Below are 19828 nucleotides of genomic sequence, written 5' to 3' on the forward strand. Positions count from 1 at the left end.
CAGAGAAAAGTGCAAGTATTTATATAAGACAGTTAAAAGTCACATATTAAGTGGTGTGCCCCTGACATATGCACAGTAGGCATTCAGGGAAGGGAGTTTTCACCAGGGTCCATGTAGTCAAGGAGGGATTTACAAAAAAGATTGGCTGGAGGTGGGCATTGAAGGATGGTAGCATATGTCTCTGGAGTACACATCCTGGCCTTCCCACTTGCCAGCTCTGTAACCTGGGCCAAGTTACCTCACCAAGCTTTCTAATTCCAGTGTTCAAGTTTTTAACTACCGAGCTGTTGAGCTCTTGAAGCTAGAGCTTCACACCCTTGTGGCCATGGGTGAGTTCTGGATGTGCCAAGATACTGACCCTTTTAGTTAGTGGCTTAAGGCAGCTGGAGCCTCCAGGTTAGTACTGCCAGCTCTGAGCAGCCTTACAGATATTTTCTGAATGTGCCAAGACATGAAAAAGGTTAAGAGGCATGGGTTTAACACTGCACTTCCTCATCTGTAGAATGAGGATAATGAGAGGGTTGTGCCTGACACATAGAATATGCTCCCTAAATGGAATCTAGTTGTTAACATTAGAATTGGACAGGTAGACCGTAGGTGATGGCTTACTGTCTGTGGATGGAGACCAGCCTGCTCAGTGTGGCACTTGAGGCTTCCCTCAGCACCAGTGCAGCTTCTGACCAGTTTTGTGTATTTCCTAAACCACACCCTCCTTTTACTTAAACAATACCCAGCCCTTCCCCACATCTTTCTCTCCTCTGAAACTGCTTTTTTCTCTTTTCCACATTTCAAATCATTGCCCCCCTTTAAGACTTGGTGAAGGTAACCTTCCTACATAAACTGTTTCCAGCTAGTTTAGCTTGTATATATTTCTCCTTCATTTTAAATTATGCTCTAGATCATACCATTTAATCCACTACTCTGTGTCCCATTTTGTTGACTTTTCTCTTCATTGAGGTAGTAAATGTCTTTAAGACTGGGATATTCTTCCTTTGGATGCCACTGTGCTGTTAAACACATAGGTAGTTTAGGTAATACTTGACTAATTTTTAATTTTTGTTCTTTTGTTTTACCAGCAAAGAAGGAGTTATTATTCCCTCAAAAGTCTAGTACCTATATTTAATCTTACTTTTTCTACGTTTGCTGTTGAGCAAACAGTGATGGTCCCATAAATAGTCTTGAGGGGTGCCTGGGTTGCTCAGTCAGTTAAGCGTCTGACTTCAGCTCAGGTCATGATCTTGTGGTTTGTGAGTTCGAACTCTGCATCAGGCTCTGTGCTGACAGCTCAGAGCCTGGAGCCTGCTTCAGATTCTGTCTCTCTCTCTGTCTCTGACCCTGCCCAACTTGTGCTCTTTCTCTCTCTCAGAAATAAAAATAAAACTTTAAAAAAAAATTTAAAAATTTGAGGCCGCACCGTAGACCTACATGTACACACGTTGCCCTGTTGTATGCTATAAGTGTGTTAGTTGTTATGTTGATTTACTTCCGGTGAGAAAATTTCAGATTAGTACCTTTTCATCTGATCTTCTTTAGATGACATGCGAAAAAGTCCTTGATTTGATGTGCTACATGGTACTCCCCATTCAAGATGGAGGCAAATCACAGGAAGAACCCTCAAAAATAAAGCCCAAATTTAGAAAAGGTACAGTGACAAGTTTTATTCTTATTTTGTAAAAATGGCTTTACCCAAGGCTGGAAAATTCTTTACAATTCCTGATGAGATGATACATGATCTGCAGGGTTTGACAGACTATATAAAAAGTTAATCCCTTGCCAAGCTTGTCCTTGGCACTGATTTCATAAGCAGCTGCAAATCTTTCTTCCAAAATTCTCTTCACTTCCTGAGTTTGTTATCTCTGAAGAATATCTGATAATTCCTTTTCCTATCTTTATCAATTCTCGGAAAATTTGCAGATGATTCGTTAAGAAGTGTTTCCTGGCATATCGCTTGTAGGCTATTTTGAGCTTCACCTCAAGTAGCACATTGATTGTAAAACTATATAAATTTAGTTGTAATACTTAGAAATTAGAAAAAGAGGGGCGCTTGGGTGGCTCAGACAGTTAAGCGTCCAACTCTTGATTTAGGCTCAGGTCATAATCTTACCGTTTGTGAGTTAGAGCCCCGCATCAGGTTCTGCATTGACAGAACAGAGCCTGCTTGGGATTCTCTCTCTCTGCCCCTCCCCCACTTGTGTTCTCATTCTCTTTCATATTCTCTCTCTCTCTCTCTCTCTCTCTCTCTCTCTCTCTCTCAAAAATAAATAAACTTAAATAAAAAAAAGAAGTTAGAAAAAGATAAGCAAGTTAAACCCAAAGAAAATAGAAGACAGGAAATAATTTTAGTGGTAGAAATCAATGTAATAGAAAATGAAATAGAGGAAATTAATGAAGCTAAAAGTTGGGTTTTTTGAAAAAAAAATAAAATTGATAAACTCCTAACAAGATTGATCAGGAAGAGAGCACAAATTACCAATAGCAGGAATGTCACTACAGATCCTACTGAAATCAAAAGGACACTAGGAGAATAAATTATTAATGACTTTATGCCAATAAATTCAACAACTTAATGAAATGGAAAAATTCCTTGAAAAACACAACTAATCAAAACTGACACAGATCAAATAGAAAATATAAATGTTCCTACATCTATCAAAGAAATTATATTTGTTATCAAAAACCTTCCCACAAGACTGCAGATCTGAATGGCTTCACTGATGAATTCTGTCAAGCACTTAGGAAGAAGTAACACCAATCTTACACATACTCTGAGAAAATAGAGTAAAAGAGAACACTTCCCAATTCAGTTTTTAAGGCCAACATAACCCTAAAAGCAAAATCGTGTAAGAGCATTACCAGAAGAGAACATTAAAGGCCAGTATCCATCATAAACATAGATTCTAAAATCCTCAAACTCTTAGCAAATAGAATACAGCAGTATATAAGAAGGGTAATACATATCCAAGTATACTGGGAATGCAAAAGTGGTTTAACATAGGAAAATCAGTCCCTGTAATATTACCACTTTAATATATTAAAGGAGAAAAATCATAATTTTCTTAATAGATGCAGATAGAAATGTATCTATATGCATTTATGCAGTTATGTTTGCATTTATTCATAATTATTAAAAAATCTTAGCAAACTAGAAACATGTTCCTCAACATCGTACTTAACTATGAAATATCAAATGCTTTCCCCAAGATCAGCAACAATTTAATAAGAGTATCTATCTCCTCTTACCACTTCAATTAAACATACTAGAGATTCTAGCCAGTACAATAGGCAGAAAAGGAAAGGTATAAAGGTTGAAAAATAGTTATCTTCATTCACAGATATGACTGCCTTTATTTGCAGCAACGTATGTGGCTATGTTAGAAAAACCTAAGGGGGGTGCCTGGGTGGCTCAGTCAGTTAAGTGTCTGACTCTAGATTTCGGCTCAGGTCGTGATCTTAAGTTGGTGAGACTGAGCCCTGAATCAGGCCCTGCACTAATAGCGCAGAGCCTGCTTGGGATTCTGTCTCTCCCTCTCTGCCACTCTCCTACTCACGTGTGTGATCTCTCTCTCTCTCTCCCTCTCTCCCTCTCTCTCTCTCCCTCTCTCCCTCTCTCTCTCTCCCTCTCTCTCTCTCTCTCTCCCTCTCTCCCTCCCTCCCTCTCTCTCTCTCTCCCTCTCTCCCTCCCTCCCTCTCTCCCTCCCTCTCTCCCTCTCTCTTTCTCTCTCTCACTCTCTCAAAATAGCTAAAGTTAAAACAAAAAAAAAAAAAAAAAAGAAAAGAAAAGTCTAAGGAATCTCCAAATAGAATAATATCAAAAAACATAAAATACTTAGGGATAAATGTATTGAAAAGTATGCAAAATCATGTTCATAGATCAGAAGACTCCAATGTTTTAGGGTTCTGGTCCTCCTCAAATGTGTGTACAGATTCAATGCAATCCCAATTAAAATCCCATCAGACTTTTTTTTTTTTTTTTTATTTCTTTATTTTGAGAGAAGGGGAGGGGCAGAGAGAGAGAGAATTCCAAGTAGGCTCTGCACTGTTAGCACAGAGCCTGACGCGGGGCTTGAACTTAAGAACCATGAGATCATGACCTGAGCCAAAACCAAGAGCTAGATGCTCAACTGACTGAGCCACCTAGGTGCCCCTAGACAAGCTTGATTCTAAAATCTATATAGAAGTGCAACCTAGAATAGCCAAAACAGTTTTGAAAAAGACTAACAAAACTGGGCAACTTACCCTACCTGATAGCAAGACTTTTTTTTTTTTTAATGTTTATTTATTTTTGAGAGAGAGAAAGAGTGCGAGCAAGAGAGGGGCAGAGAGAAAGGGAGACACGGAATGCAAAGCAGGCCCCAGGCTCTGAGCTGTCAGCACAGAGCCCAATGTGGGGCTCAAATTCATGAGCTGTGAGATCATGACCTGAGCTAAAGTCAGCCACTCAACTGACTGAGCCACCCAGGCGCCCCCTGATAGCAAGACTTTTGAGTAAAGCTACAGTTATCCAAACAGTATGGGCAGAAGAATGGAGAACCCAGAGAGACCCACACAAATATGGTCAGGTGATTTTTAGTGAAGACACCAGAGTAATTCTTTGGAGAAAGGAAAGCTGAGATGGGGCTGAGACTAAATGGAAAAGTTAAAACGATAACATTTTTTATAAGAAAAGGTCTTTGCGACTAGTAGGTAGATTTATTAAGACACTAAAAATTTCCTAGAAGACAAAAGCATGACAATTTTGATCATTATTGAAGCTCTCTAAGGTACTTGGGAGACTTAAAAAAAAAAAAGAAAGAAAGAAATAGCCCAGACCCCTTGAAAATTAAGTATCTCTGTGAAACAGAAGCAGGTCTAGTGGGTAAGACTGGACCTAGCTGACATCAAGACTTATTTTAAAGCTATAGTAATAAAGATAGTGTAGTATTGGCATAGAGATTGACTGATGGAATAGAGAACCAAGAAGCACGTGGTATTGCAATTAAGTGGAGGAAGAGTGAATTTATCTAATCAGTGGTGCTGGGATAATTGATCCAAATGTAAAAACAACAGAAATGTGATCCCTCCTTCACACTACACAAAAATTCTTTAAATTTTAAGATTTAAAAATGGAAACTAAAACTTCCAAACTTTTAGAAGAAAATACAGAAAAGATTCTTTGTGCCTTCTAGGTGGAGAAGGATTTAGGCTACAGAAAGCATACAACATAAATTTAGTCCCAGTAAAATTAAAATACCAATGAAAGATAGTGTCATCAAAGTGAAAGGCTAAGCCATGGACTGTAAGAAAATTGTCCAGCACACAGAATCAACAAAAAGTGAGCATCCAGAATTTTGAAACAGCTCCTTCAAACCAGTGAGAAACAACCAACCAACCCCTCACAGAAAAACAGGCAAAGAATACGAACAGATTCACAGAAGCAGAAATCCAAATGGCCACAAACTATTTGAAAAAACGCTCAGAGCCCCTTGGTGGCTCAGTCAGTTAAGCATCCGACCCTTGATTTTGGCTCGGGTCATGATCTTGTGGGTTCATAGGTTCAACTTTAAAAAAAAAAAAAAGAAAACTTTTAACCTATTAGCAATATGGGGACTTCAGATTAAAACAGTAAGCTACCATTTCACACACATCAGAATGCAGGGATTAGAAAGTAGCAACCCTGGTTACCAGGATATGAATACACACATTGCCTGTCTGCTTCTGGAAGGTATATAAACTCACACCAACACTTTGGAGACCAATTTAGCTGTTGCAGTTGAACATCTCATTACCTAGTTGTATACCTCTTCTAGTTAAATTTCTTAGATCAGTGCCTTTCCAACTTGGGTCCTTACCCACTGGGTCATGAATTTCAAACAAATGTTTTCTTTTTTAATGACATAGAGTCTAATAGTATCATTAAAATGAGTGCATCTCCTGTACAAAGGCTAAATTGAACCCTTTGTTCAATGAACCTTTTGTTTTAGATACATAAACATGTGTAAATATGTGCGCATAACATCTCCATTATTTCTTGCTACTTTTGTCCTCAGGGTAGAGAAGGATTTAGGATATAAAGAGCATACACCATAAAGGAAAGGATTAAGGTCTTGGTTGGAAAATTATTGCCTGAAGTTTTTTTTCCACAAGTGCACAAGAAAATGTATATAAGAATGTTTATTTCAGCATTGTTTGTAATAGTGAAAAATTGGATAGCTCAGTGTCCCCCATAAAAGAATGGATAAATTAATTGTGGCATATGTAAATAGCAGAATAATACATAAAGAGTAAAAACTGTCAGCTAGAACTATAGGTATTAGTACCAAAAACCGTTTTCAGAAGGATGCATATAATATGATGCCATTTATATAGTAAACTGAACACTTGCAAAACTTTCTTCTTTGTTGTTGCATAGAAATGAAAAACATCACATTCAGGATAATAGTTACATTAGGGTGATGGAAGAGGACATGGTCTAAAAAGGTACACAGGAGGCTTCAACTGAATTTGTGATATTTTATATAAAATCTTTAAAGCAAAATGTTAACATTTTATAGAGCTGAGTGTTGATCACAGTGGTATTTGTAATATTCTTTATGTAATTTTCTATACATTTGAAATGTTTTTTAAAAAGTATTTAAGCAGGGTTAGGAAAGAAGATTGATAAGTGAAATCCAGAGACCCTTCAAAAAACCAATTTCATCATCACTACATATAATCATGGTTTAACTATATTTGAAGTCATATGACTGTTGCTTATCTTTTTTTTTCTGGAAAAAGTCTTAAACATTTGCTTTTCAAAGCTGTTTTCTTCAATAATAACAAACATATTGTGGACTTTTTATTAGGTTCAGACCTGAAGCTTCTGCCTTGTACCAGTAAGGCCATCATGCCGTACTGCCTGCATTTAATGTTAGCTTGTTTTAAGGTAAGCTGAAAGTTGATTGGCATGAAAGAAATTTAATTTGGAACATTGCTGTGATGATCTAGAGTGACCTGGTGTAGTGGGGAGATTACATGAGCTAGGAATTGACAAATACTAGTTGTGAACTGTACTAGGCACTAATGAGTAGGAGATGACCCCCATCCTTGAGCAGTTTACAAAGAATAGTGGGACAGTTATGCAAATATCCTTGCCCATAGTGATGTTCAGTAAATACTTTATGCATTAACGTATGTCAGAATGTATTGGCTAGAAGAAGAGAATACAAATGCCATTGGGTTCGTAGAGGGATGTGAGTTTATTATCTCCTAAAGATGTGGGGGGTAAAAGCATTCCAGGCATTAGGATGACCACCACCAGATGACCACTGGGCCAGTTTAAAGATTGTCGGAAGAACACTAGGCCTGTGGCTGCAGGTGGAGCGGAGCCTCGGCCTGCATTTCACCAAGGCTTGTGAGCAGGAGAACAGCAGTATTGGGTCTCTGCTTTAGGGCCATAATTCCCGGATTTAACTCATGGTCAGAATCACCTGGGGAGACAGAAACCATTTGAAGTGTGATTTGAAGCCTCGCTGCTCATTTAGAACAAAAAGTTCTTTTGCCGTTTCTCCAGTTCACACACCTGCTTCCTTCTTTGTTGCTCAGTGCCTTTCTTCTCCCCAGTCCATGTTCTCCTCACACCCTCCTCTCCTACAAGGCTTCTTGCCCACCCTGGCCCACAACCGTCCCCTTAAAAGAAATCCCCAAATTCCTCTCTCTGATATACAGAACGACTCAACTTCTGTTGCCCTTTTCCCAAAGACTAAGCTTCCAGCCCACCATGCACATCCAGCTCCCATCACAATGCTCACGGAGTGCGCTGCCAGAGACCTTGTTCACAGCACAGAGGGAACCGAGGTTTCTTTGGTTAGGACCCACCCCCATCAGAAGGCAGTTGTGATGTTTGCATAGCAAGCGGGTATTCTGTTTTGTTCTTGATATCACACATTTTCATACAGCAGCATTTTTTTTTAATCTTGATTTTGAGAGAGAGACAGAGTGCAAGCAGGGGAGGGCAGAGAGAGAGGGAGACACAGAATCCAAAGCAGGCTGCAGCCTCTGAGCTGTCAGCACAGAACCCAGCGCGGGCCTCAAACCCACGAACTACAAAATCATGACCTGAGCCAAAGTAAGACACTCTACCAACTGACCCACCCAGGTGCCCCATATAGCAGCATTTTTTAAGGAAGTGATATTTGACATATTTAAGATCACCCCATGATTTCCTTTTCCTTCTGTGTCTGCACAAATCCTTGTCTTGCAGCTGCGAGCTTTCACAGACAGCAGGGACGACATGGCACTGGGGCATGTGATCGTCTTGCTTCAGCAAGAGTGGCCACGGGGAGAGAATCTCTTCTTGAAAGCTGTCAATAAGATTTGCCAACAAGGAAATTTCCAATATGAGAATTTTTTCAATTATGTTACAAGTATCCTTTTTCTTATTTAAGCATAAGAAATTCTGACTTTTTTTTTATAGAATTAACACATGGTACAAGAAATCAACCATTCTAGGTAGAAATAATGGTTTTCTCTGGGGGAAAGAAAGACAGAATGGTGATTAAAAATGGGACTGTGGCAGTTGGTCTCATGAGAGTCATAAAAGGCTTCACAGAGGTGATGCAATGAATCAGGAATATTAGTAGCCCAAATACATTTTCCACTTGCAGCGGCTTCTGGGAAGATACCCAGGATGCCTAAATTAATAGCCTTCAGGTTCCTGACAGGCCCAGATTGGCTGTGAGGCCATAGAATATAACAGTTCATTGGCCTTCATCTATTGGCAGAGGGCCTCCTTGGGCCTCACTTAGGGCCCTGACTGTCCCCCGGGGGTCAGCTGTTAGAGCACCATGTCACAGCTGTTACAGCTGCCACTGAGTCCCCACCAAACATGCGTGTAGCCCAGCAGTTGTTTTGACACTAGGGAGGAAGTGTTGTATTTCATACTCTTCCTAGGGAAAGACCACCTATGGTGTAAGGAATGTGCTGTCTTTGTCCAAGCGCCTAGAGCAGGATTTCTTAACTATTTTCAGGGATACAACACCACTACACCACTGCCACTTTCATTTCTTACTAAGAAAACAAAAGATTTTGCTGGGGTGCCTGGGTGGCTCAGTTAGTTAAGCGTCCCACTGTTGATTTCAGCCCAGGTCTTGATCTCAGGATTGTGAGTTCAAGCCCTACGTGGGGCTCCGTGCTGAGCGTGAAGCCTACTTAAAAAAAAAAAACCAAAAACAGATTTTGCTGTTATGACCATACAGAATGTCTTTATTAGCATCTGTATGAGAAATAAATTTATCTTAATGAGGTGGTTTGGTTGGTATAAGAATCACTAATTTGGCAACAAGACAGACCCGGGTTCCAGTACTGACTCTAGTTAGCGGGTTGGCCATGGGCAAGTTACGCAGTCACTGCAAGCCTGTTCCACATCTCAGAGAGCAGGGCACCTTGTTTCTACATGTGGTTAACCTGAATCTGGCCTGCAGATATTGATATGCTGGAGGAATTCGCCTACTTAAGAACTCAAGAAGGTGGGAAAATCCATCTGGAATTACTACCCAATCAAGGAATGCTGATCAAGTAAGCATGCTGTCTTGCTCTTCTGTGCTAAGTGCTCACCTTTTGTGTGCTTGTAGGAAGTATTTATAAGTTCCTGTATCTTTCAGAAATGTAATAGAAAGGAATCCAAACCTGGTCTCTGTTTTTGAGAGTAGAGTTGATTCTGGGTACCTTCTGAAACTTGGTGTTTCCTTAAGTACATTTCCAGTAAAACGTTGTTCAAATTGGGGTACCTCTGTCACTTTTGAAACCTTTTCGCTAAACAGAAGTCTCATTCATGATTATCTTTTCCTTTCCAAAATTGACAGGGTAACCCTATAAATTTCTGGTTAGACATAGATGTTTTTAATTAAGAAGAGTCATGTGTAATTAAAGTTGTATTGGATTAGGGAAAACTACAGACTTTATTTAGAAACTATACTTGGATTTCAGTGTTTATTTGAAGCCTTTCTAAGCAGTAATTGCTTACATAGCACAAGGGACAGTAGCTGGGTCTAGTGCCCCCACACAAAACACACCTGCCCCAAGAAATAATGGTGGGGTGCCTGGTCTCAGGCATGCCCTCCCACCCCTAGATAAAGTTAGTGACCATTTATGATTTTTAAATAGCTCATAAATCTTGCTTCTATCCTTCAATACTCATTGTAGTTTGGATAATATATCCTCTGTGCTGTAAATGCCACGTGTAGTTTTATTTTCATACTTCCTCCTTTGCGTCCTGCATACTCAGCATGGCTGTGAGTCATTGTCAGAGTCACTGCAAGAGACTGAGCCCTGAGTGAGAAGGGAGTGTTACTAAGGCTGAAAACATTTTCCTTTTTCTCTCAATTGTGACATGAACAAGTTTTCAGTTATTGAGAGCAAAAATTCACATCTTGTTCTATCTTTGTAGAGCCTTAGAGATGTTGAGAGGGAAGTATGAGATGCTCATTCTGGATATGTATCACCTCAGTAATTTGGGGCATAGCAAACATTACTCCTGTTGAGAAAAGGGTCTTGTGGAATCCATTCTAAAGAATGAGAGGAGATTAAATGGGGTTTTTGTCCTTCATCTTGTAAATATTATTAATAAATATTCTAAATATCTAAAATAACAGAACAAAATGCTCTTTTTTAAAAACACAAGACCTTTATACAGTAGGATGCTTAGGTGAGCCGGTCTGGACATGCTCCTCTTCCTCTCTCCATTCTCTTCTGCAAGACTACAACTAAGAATTATGGGGAAAATAATTGCATCATTAAAATACTCTTAACAGTGTTTGAGAATAAAGATGACTTTTTTGATATGGGAGCTTAGGTAACCCCTTTTGTGGGCTTAAAAGATTCCTAGGTTTTGAGGCTGGATATACAAAACGTATCTATTATTAATAGGTTTTTAGTTAATTCACAGTAACACTCACCATCCAAATCACCGTAATCTGGAGACAGCCTTAGTAGCATCAACTCCATTTACTTAGGGTTATACTTACAGGTGATCTCTCACTTCAGATAATGCTTAACCATTTGTGGAGATGTGAGGGAACGGGCTGTTAAAAAATCAACAGTTGGATCTCAAATTTCATTATACTGAACCTTTCTTCTGTAGGCAGTTTGTATGGTGCTGAACAGTGACCTGGTTACCTGCAGAAACCCCTAGGACAAGGAACGAAAGCAGGGGCTTTTCAGCGCCCAGATGATCTCATTGTAAAGGGTTGTTTAGAGTAAGGTAGGGATGCGCAGCATGCGTGTCTAGGCTTTGAGAGATAATTCCGTGCTCCCCCACCTTGGTCACTATAAACTTCAATTTCTTCTAACTCCCTGTTGAAGACCATTAAGCCTCTTGGTAAGCCTGCTGTTCTATCATCGTGGAAGCAGGAATAGGGATTGTTACTTAGCCGTATTTCTTGTAGGAATTTGCCCAGTCTTTGCTGTGTGAATCTCAAAGTTCATTTGAAACCTGCGTTTCAAATTACCCATAAACTACATCAGGAGAAGGATGCTGTGAAAGCCAGAGAGCTCGTCTAAGGGGGCTAGGATTTGAATCTTGAGTAAAACTATCTATATTCCTTTTCCCTTTGGGTTCCAAACAAATTCTCTGAAGCCATCACAGATCTTTGTGGGGTGCCTCCAGCTGAGTAGCAGAGGTGTTGAGAGCAGTATACAGCCCTCCCCTTGGGTAAGATTGTGAGTCCATCCTGGCCTGCTCAGATGCCAAGTGGTGACAGTACCGATGCTGAGGGCACCCGGGGCCTGACCAACAGAAGGAATAAGCCCTTTATTCATTACATAGACATTCTGTCGTTACATATTTTAAAATAGAGAACTATTTCTATGCTGATATTTGCAGTCTCTTAGTTGGCATTAGACTAGATGAAAATGGAAAAACAGTGTCCTGTGCACTAAATCTTTGTTATGAAATTCTGCAAAGCCATGGGTCCCAGACTTTTTTTTGCCCCCATCTATTCCTTTTCTCAATACTTTTTGAAATTCAGGCTCAACCTTTCTTTATCAAACACGTTGCCAGCCCCTCTAGGCCTCTTGGAAGTGCCTCTTCAGTTGGAGGCTTCAGTCCTGGCAACGATGGTTACCAGCAATCCCCAGGTTTATCAGTGGGATTGGCGGGGGCCTGAGCAGAGTGGAGAGTGAAGGAGGCTGGATTTGAAATGTGTCTTCTCACGTGTTAGCCCCACTGCTGTTCAGTTGCATCCCGCCATCCTCTTCCTCGGTGGCTTTTACACCAGATGTTGAGTGGGCTGAGCTCGGGGCCCCGGAACAAGATGCTCTGGACATGCCCCAGCAGCAGGTGCAGGGAGAAGGCTGCTAGTTTCTCCCGTCCTCCCCCAAGACACCACTGTTGCCAGGGGCCCTCTGGAAGTTCAAGGGTTTCTGCATAGTCTGTTCCAGTCTTGTGCATTTTCTCTGGCGTGTTGTTTTTGCAGTGCAGGGTGAGTCGGTGTGGGTGTTTGAATGCTGCTGTTTGCTGTTTTTTAAAGGCCTTCTAGCCCTCCCATGGGGTTACTGCAGCAGGAATTCTTACCTGTGCTTCAGCCCAGCATACAGACTGCTGACAGGTACCAAGTGGAAAACACCTGCTCATAGTGTGCGTTTTGTCCACATGTTGTACTGCCCATGGTTTTCAGCTCTCTGTGCCTCAGTGCTCTTTTTCATGCTTTATTTATTTTTTTAATTTGTTCTGCATTCCTTGGCAAACCATCTGGTTGTAATATTGTAACATTTCTTATTTTTTTCCATAAGTTGCCAGTGTTTTTGTGTTCAATTTAAAAATCATTATGGATCTGGAAAAAAATGGAAGTTATATTAAAAAACTGTGTTAAAGTGCACATTAGGTTAGGCACTAGACTGTGTTATCTCTTTTGATAAAACATAAGGCATTCATTCATAAATATGTAAGGATGCTGAAGCTTATTTTAAATAAATTTTTATTTGTGGATTTTTCATCTTAGTGACCATTGTTGATGTTCTGGTCTAACTGGGCCTTAGCACACTATTTCCCTGCCACTGATACTGATTTTCAGACCTTCCCTTTCTAAATTGAAAATATTTGGAATGCTGCCTTTATTAGCTGATTTATCCGGCCCTTAAACTACAAAAGCTAACTAATTCTCATCTTCATCCAAACTTACCAGAGGAATAGAGACTCTGATAGAAATATAATTGAGTTGCACTGCTTTATATGTAGAAACAATGCCATTGAGCCATCAGCAGGATACACATTTTATTACATTTTTACTGGTGTTAAGGGAAGAATTTGCTTTGAGCTTTCAAAGCCTGTTAGTTTGCTGTCTGCAAATACCAGTAACTTCCGGGTGGTCAGTGGGTTGGCTCCCATTTGGGGTTGCAGTCTGAGACGCAGAAAAGAGGATCTCAGGGCTGCTGAAATGGGTCCATGTCTATTCCCAGTGTGACTCATGGCCTCAGCCTCACTGACACTGTGCCCTTAATACTGAGTGAACCAGCCAACTTCACTGAAAATGTCCACAAAGGACCCTGTGTTTTCTCCATGGCACTGCTGCTGTTTTACTGTATAGTTCTTTAAAATGCCGGGCATTGTAGAGTGTCCTGTAATATCTTTGCTAGCCTGACAGAGCCTAGTTTTGTTTTTACTTCTGTTGCATTGTAACTTTTTGACTTCTGTTGTATTTTATTTTATATGATAATACAAGTTTTAAAAAATCAGGAACATTTTAGAGTGGTTTCAACAGTTTTATTTTGGCCAGTGTATAAAAAGCTAAGTTAAAATCCCTGTTAGTGTGTCTGAGGGAAGTGAGGCAGTAGAGACACGGGGAATGGAGGTGCCTTCTATTGGTCTACACCTACTACATTACTCACCTGGTAGTTAAAACTCCTCTCCTCTTAACTGAACCCATTGAGTTTTGCTAGAGTTTTCTTTTCCTTTCTTCATTTTGGTGCCTTAAGTTTTCTGGGATTTTGTGGGATTTCCTTTGTGAGCTCCTTCTCTGCAGCACAACTTCCGGGCGTAGCTAGACACTTTGCGTGCGCTCCCACTGAGCCTTCCACAAAGGTGCACGCCTCCTGAGCGCGTGGACCGCATCTGGTCCCCAGTAGGCTTTTGCAGGCCACTGGCTGTTCTTTGGCGGTTTTGCTTCTCTCTTCCCACCGCTGCCAGACTCTTGTCTTGGGACCTCCAGCTCCTCCCGCTGCTTCTCACACAGACCGAGTCTGGGTGGGCTCAGCACTTAGCGGAGCTGTCCTGTTCTGGCATCACCGGGAGAGAGACCCGCTTGGAACCACAGTGGCTGTGTACAAGCCCCTGGCCTCTCTGAGCCTTATCACAGCGCCCCAGGCCCGAGCTCAGTGTGGTGACTGGCTTATTCTGCTCTCCCTCCTCCCTGCTGCTGCCTCTGCACTCGGCTGGCCTGTCCGGACAGGAGCTGTGTGGCCACGTGGACTGGACCCAGGCGGCCCAGAGTAACAGAACTGTGCACAAGTCAGCACAGGGATGCGTTAGCATCAGACCTGCAAGAGTTCAGAAGCAAAGAGGGTGGCACTTTACTGGATGTTTGGGTGTTTAAAAGAGACTTTAATGGAATGGGGAAATGTCTGTCTAGTTTTAAGTTTCTGAGAAGGAATGGGCAGGGGGGGTTGTTTGGTTAGGGCTTTTCTTCCTTTTTTAAATGTTTTACTTATACGTAGATTTCAGTCAGGTTTTACTCCTGCCCCAGAAACACTGACCGGTGATGCCGGCACTAACTGTGGTGTCCACCTGTTTCCCTGTCGCTGCCCTCAGGCACCACACAGTCACTCGGGGCATCACCAAGGGCGTGAAGGAGGACTTCCGCCTGGCCATGGAGCGTCAGGTGTCCCGCTGTGGTGAGAACTTGATGGTGGTGCTACACAGGTTCTGCATCAACGAGAAGATCTTGCTCCTTCAGACTCTGGCCTGACCAGAGCCCTTTCCACCAGAGGAAGGCAGCGCAGAGCCGTGTGATTTTTTTGTGAAGCGATAAAGCATTCATAAATGTTGCTGTTACAACTCTTAGAAGAAAACCATCTGAGTTCTGACTCCTTGTTGCTTAAAAGTAGTTCCCAAGAGCCTAAGAAGCTATTTCTATTTTTAAGTCATTTTTGTAAGTTTTGTAAAACAAAAGAACCTGTTTTGTAAATAAAAGTCATTCTAAATTTGGGGCTTTTAAAAATTTATTTCAGTTCTTGTGAGATTCTGAAGAGTGTACTTTACTTAAAGGGATAGTATTCATGACCTCAAGGTTTTCTTTTCCGTAGTTAGGCTTTGGTAGGTATTACATATCAAAATACTTTTCAGACCTTTTCATTCAGGAAGTTTTAATACCGAAAACTTTTGTGCCAAAATGAACCTGAGTAAACTTCCAGTGAAGGAGCAGCCAGTGGGGGGGCGAGGCACCTCCTCCCTTCCACCTAGCCCCTGACTCCCAGCCCTTTCCTGCCCTTCCCCAACCCCCCCACCCCCCACTCTGGGACAGGCTAACTCTGTGCCTCAGGCACTCCCCTCACAGCTGTGAAGAAGTGTTACCTCTTGTGAAATCTGTGGATGAACAACTGTCCCAAGTGCTCGGCAAGTGTTAGCTCTCAGGTTTATCTCCTTCTTTTGCTGTCCTGAAGTATGTCAGGTAAACATCAGACAAATATTGTTTCTAGGGGCTAAGAATGAAAGGCTAAGAAGTTATTCAGTTATGTGCATTAAAAATTTTAGATACACAGTTGACCCTTGATCGATGTAGGGGGCCCCTGAGGGTGCTGGCATGCCCCCCACTCACTGCACAGTCGAAATCCACATACAACTTTTGACTCCTCCAAAACTTATCTAATAGCCTACTGTCGACTAGAAGCCTTACTGATAACATAAACCGTTAGCACGTCTTTTGTATATTATATGTACTACATACTATATTCTTAAAGTATGCTAGAGGGGTGCCTGGGTGGCTCAGTCTGTTAAGCGTCTGACTCTTGATTTCAGCCCAGGTCATAATCTCATGGTTTGTGAGTTCAAGCCCTGCATCTGGGAGCCTGCTTGGGATTCTTTCTCTCCCTCTCTCTCTGCCCTTCCCCTGTTCACCCTTGCTTGCATGCGCTCTCTCTCGCTCTCTAAGATAAACTTAAAAGAGGCTAAAGAAAATGTTAAGGAAATCATAAAAAAATACATTTACAGTACTGTGCTGTAAAAAGCCCATGTATAAATGGACCCGTGCTTTTCAAACCTTTGTTGTTCAGGGGTCTGTGGTAGGGTCCCCTCCCTAAAGAAGAAAAAAAAAAACCTCAAGACAACCTTGCTATTCTATTACTTGACCACATCCCTCAGGGACCTTGTAACATGAGACCACTTAATCAGACTACATGTTTTTGTGTTACCAAATATGGGAGACAAAGAAGTAAAAAATACATAAAAACTATGCCATGTGGTGTTCGGGACTCAGTTCTTTGGGTAGGAACCCAACTGAATGGTGCTGGCAGGAATAAAGTTGCTTCCTGGAAAGAAAAACTTCTGTGTCACGACTCCCTGTGCAAGAATCCTGCTACAGGTCAACTGTATTAAAATCAGTAAAGTGGTTTAATAGACATCTGCTTTCAGAAAATATTCCCCCAGCTCGTTTTAAAAGTTTTTGCCAATTTAATATGTTGATTACAAATATATAAACCATCCTGTTTTTATCGAGGAGTGTGTTGGACCCAAAACAGCTTTCAAATTAAACACTCTTACCTTTTGGTTTTATAATCCTTACTCAGATCAGTGTTTGGGGGCAGTATACATGAAAACAAGACTTTCTGATACCCAAATGTGTAGGTATAAAAAAGAACCAATCATCTTTTATAATTCAGTGGTGCCCCTCCTGTGTGAAGAATTGCAGGGGAAACGCCATAGAGTAAAACGGAAACTCAGATCAAGTTTGCAGACAAGGCAGGGGCCAGGAGGAGGCTGCAGACCTCTGGCACATGAGGACCCATCCAAACCCAACTCCAGGACAGCTTCTAGCAGCTGGTCCATAAGTCCATGGACCCAGGGTGACGTAGGCCCCCCTTAAAATGCCTGCCTGAGAAAGCTGCAGCCAAAACATGTTCCAGCCAAAATATGGTGAGCAGATAGGTCTCTGAACAACCCCCCCCCCCCCCCCCAGGGCAGTTATTTTTAGAAAGCTGGCAATTATAAATCCGCTGCCCTTTGAGATGTAAAACTACCACCCAGAGCTGTCTCTGAAATGTAAATATCCAGGAGAAAAAGGGCCTCACTTAGGCGGGCACTTTGCACTTGGCACCACCACCTCCCATCACAAGAAGCACCAACTCAAATCCAGACAGTCACACCGACCCCATCACGCCCTCGGTGGCTTTCCCGCACACCCAGCCTTTAACGTCTCCAGCCTTTTTTTCCAGGAAACGATTTCAGTTCACACCAGCCCCTACTGCAGTAGTATTAGTCTGCCCTCAGCTCATTAGCTGGCTTTCTCTTTGACCTGGGACGGGCATCACCTGGGATATGTTAAACTGATACAAACTGTACCTGCGCAGAGCTGACACAGGCCGGATTTGGCTAGACGGAGGGACCAGTTCACAAGCTGAACCACCTTTGGAGTTCAATTAAATATCAGAAGGAAAACTACCTCCTGTATCGAAGTAGAAGGGCATGGCTACAAACCACAGCAAATATAAGAACAGCCATAAAAGGTGGGAAACCTGAAAGGGCGGGCCTACGCCTGCCGACTCCATCTTGTTCTGTGTCCTTCACCTTGACCACACCTCCTCCCCTTGAGTAACCCCAGCCTCACCTGCCTAACAGGACTCGGACCCTTCTCCAGCCAATCGGCTGAGGCCATAGCCATTACCTCACCAACTGCCCCTAGGCCCCAATAAAACCTTTGTCCTTTTGAAACTCGCGCTCTCTCCCTGGTATCTCACTGCTGAGTCAGTGCAGGTAGGGGATTGAGCTCGAGCTAGCTCGCATAAAGGCTCTTTTGCTTTTACATCAGTCTCGGCTCCCTGGAGGTATTTGGGGATCACGAATTCTGGGCATAACAAACCCACAGAACTGATTTCTATACAGAAAGCTCCAATAGGACAGAATTCCACCAGAACCCAAAATGGTAATGGGACACTGGGAAGCCGTGTGCTCACCACTAGCTGGGAGTGAGGCCAGCTGTCCTCACAGCCCGCACTTTGGATGGAATTCTTTGCAGGCAAAGGAAAGCCAGCAAGATAATGGCATCTTTTGCCAACGGCAGTGTCTTGACATTACACAATTAGATAATGAGGGAGCAAGGGGTGGGCTAAGGACAAAGTGCAGGCTAGCACACTGCCCCGTCTCCCCTGCCAGGTGGGATGTGTGTGATAACTCCTCAGGCACTTCTGGCTGCCCCAGGACAAAGGAGAGGAAAGAAAACAAATGGCCAACTGATAGGGATCACAGTCTTACAGGACATGAGTCCCAATTTACAAGTATCTTGCTTGGTAAATTACAAGATTTAAAAGGCAATTTTATCAACAGCCACCTCCAGAAACCTATCGACTCAGTTTCCTGGAGCCTCAACATCACCCCTCCATAGTGATGTGGGGAACAAAGGCAAGAAGGAAATGACAGGTAAAATTAAATTTCATCATAACCTGCAGCCCATTGACAAATAACTGAGGCAAATACAGAGTTTACCATTTCTCCAGGAACCCCCTTCAGTCATAATGTTAATGCCTTACCAGAGGGAAAACCACCTTGGCTTGACAATAGCAAGGCGTCAGGTATCTTAGGAGTCGTGCTGTGACTTCCCTCACAGTGAAGTGAGCTGGCTGAGCTCCGGGAAGTGTGCAGGAGCCAGCCCACCTCAGGCCTTCCGTGAGGTAAGTTTTCCTTGCAAGCAGGCTGAATCAGGACTACCTGGTCCTTCCGGTTCCATACCCCCTGAAATGCTCCCCCATTCAAGAAATGCTTCTGGATAACTCATCTGGAGAGGCCCAACTAGCTCTGCTTGCTGCGATTTGGGATGATGACACACCGTGACCATGTGCGGTGGCTCACTGCAAGAGAAGGGGAGCGGCAGCTTTCCTCAGTATCTGTCCCTGTACGCATTAGCTCCATGAACATTTTCATGGGGCACACCACACACACTCATTTTATCAGCATTTAAAATACTGTCAAAAAAACCACCACCATTGCTTTGCTTTAATAAATGTTTATTTAGCGCCTAAGTACGAGGCACTGTGTTTGCACCAGGAGGAATACGCAGATGAACAAGACATAATTCTTGCCCTTAAGCTCACAGTCTAGTGCGGGAAATTAGACATGTACACAAGGAACCATCATACGAGGCAGAAAGCGATAAAATGCCATGGGATTGATCCCAGCAGAGTATTATGAGAGGAAGAAAATACTACTTTTGGGTGAAAATATGAGATTAGAGAAGTTGCCTTAGAAGTAGGGGGTCTACAGGTCAGGTGTACACGGGAGCAAATTAAGGGGAAAAAAATAAACCAGAAGACTCCAAAGTCAGAAGCGGGAGGTGCTAAGTGCTGAGGCGGGAGGAGGAGGGTGGGCCCGGCATGGGACAGGTGGCTGGAAGATGTGTCTGGAAGCTGTGTGGGCTCCCCTGAGGGTGGTTCTATACATAATGCCAGGCAAAGCTGTTGCAGAGGTGATCTTACTCAAGCTCTGCTTTATAAAGCTTAATTTAGAGGCAATGGATAGCGACTTTACAGAGGGAAGGGCTGAAGGAGGAGGCCCGTTTAAAAATAATTATAGGGGCAACTGGGTGGCTCAATCGGCTAAATGTCCACCTTCAGCTCAGGTCATGATCTTGAGGTTCATGGGTTTGAGCCCCACATGGGGCTCTGTGCTGACAGC

The 19828-nt window shown here is 42.4% G+C and overlaps 1 protein-coding gene and 2 long non-coding RNA genes across 4 annotated transcripts in view; 1 reads left to right on the forward strand and 2 right to left on the reverse strand.

Moving 5' to 3' along the window:
• Positions 1 to 15161, forward strand: part of INTS10 (integrator complex subunit 10) — a 32664-nt gene extending 17503 nt beyond the window's left edge. The window contains exons 13-18 of one of the 2 annotated variants that reach the window (XM_042934694.1): positions 1534 to 1642; positions 6822 to 6901; positions 8219 to 8381; positions 9438 to 9531; positions 12483 to 12560; positions 14759 to 15161. In XM_042934694.1, coding sequence (XP_042790628.1) covers positions 1534 to 1642; positions 6822 to 6901; positions 8219 to 8381; positions 9438 to 9531; positions 12483 to 12560; positions 14759 to 14915 — 681 coding nt within the window. In that variant the 3' untranslated portion in view covers positions 14916 to 15161. The remainder of the gene's footprint in view (positions 1 to 1533; positions 1643 to 6821; positions 6902 to 8218; positions 8382 to 9437; positions 9532 to 12482; positions 12561 to 14758) is intronic. The other variant, XM_042934693.1, reaches the window with a different exon arrangement.
• Positions 7196 to 8267, reverse strand: LOC122217563. Its single transcript, XR_006201582.1, has 2 exons — positions 8170 to 8267; positions 7196 to 7445 (listed from the first exon to the last, which is right to left on the reverse strand). It is a non-coding gene; the product is annotated as an uncharacterized LOC122217563 (long non-coding RNA).
• On the reverse strand, positions 10977 to 15719 carry LOC122217562. The gene is made up of 3 exons (XR_006201581.1): positions 15521 to 15719; positions 12527 to 12785; positions 10977 to 11142 (listed from the first exon to the last, which is right to left on the reverse strand). It is a non-coding gene; the product is annotated as an uncharacterized LOC122217562 (long non-coding RNA).
• Positions 15720 to 19828: the final 4109 nt, after the last annotated feature.

The sequence above is a fragment of the Panthera leo genome, chromosome B1, assembly GCF_018350215.1.
Source record: "Panthera leo isolate Ple1 chromosome B1, P.leo_Ple1_pat1.1, whole genome shotgun sequence".
NCBI lineage: Eukaryota > Metazoa > Chordata > Mammalia > Carnivora > Felidae > Panthera > Panthera leo.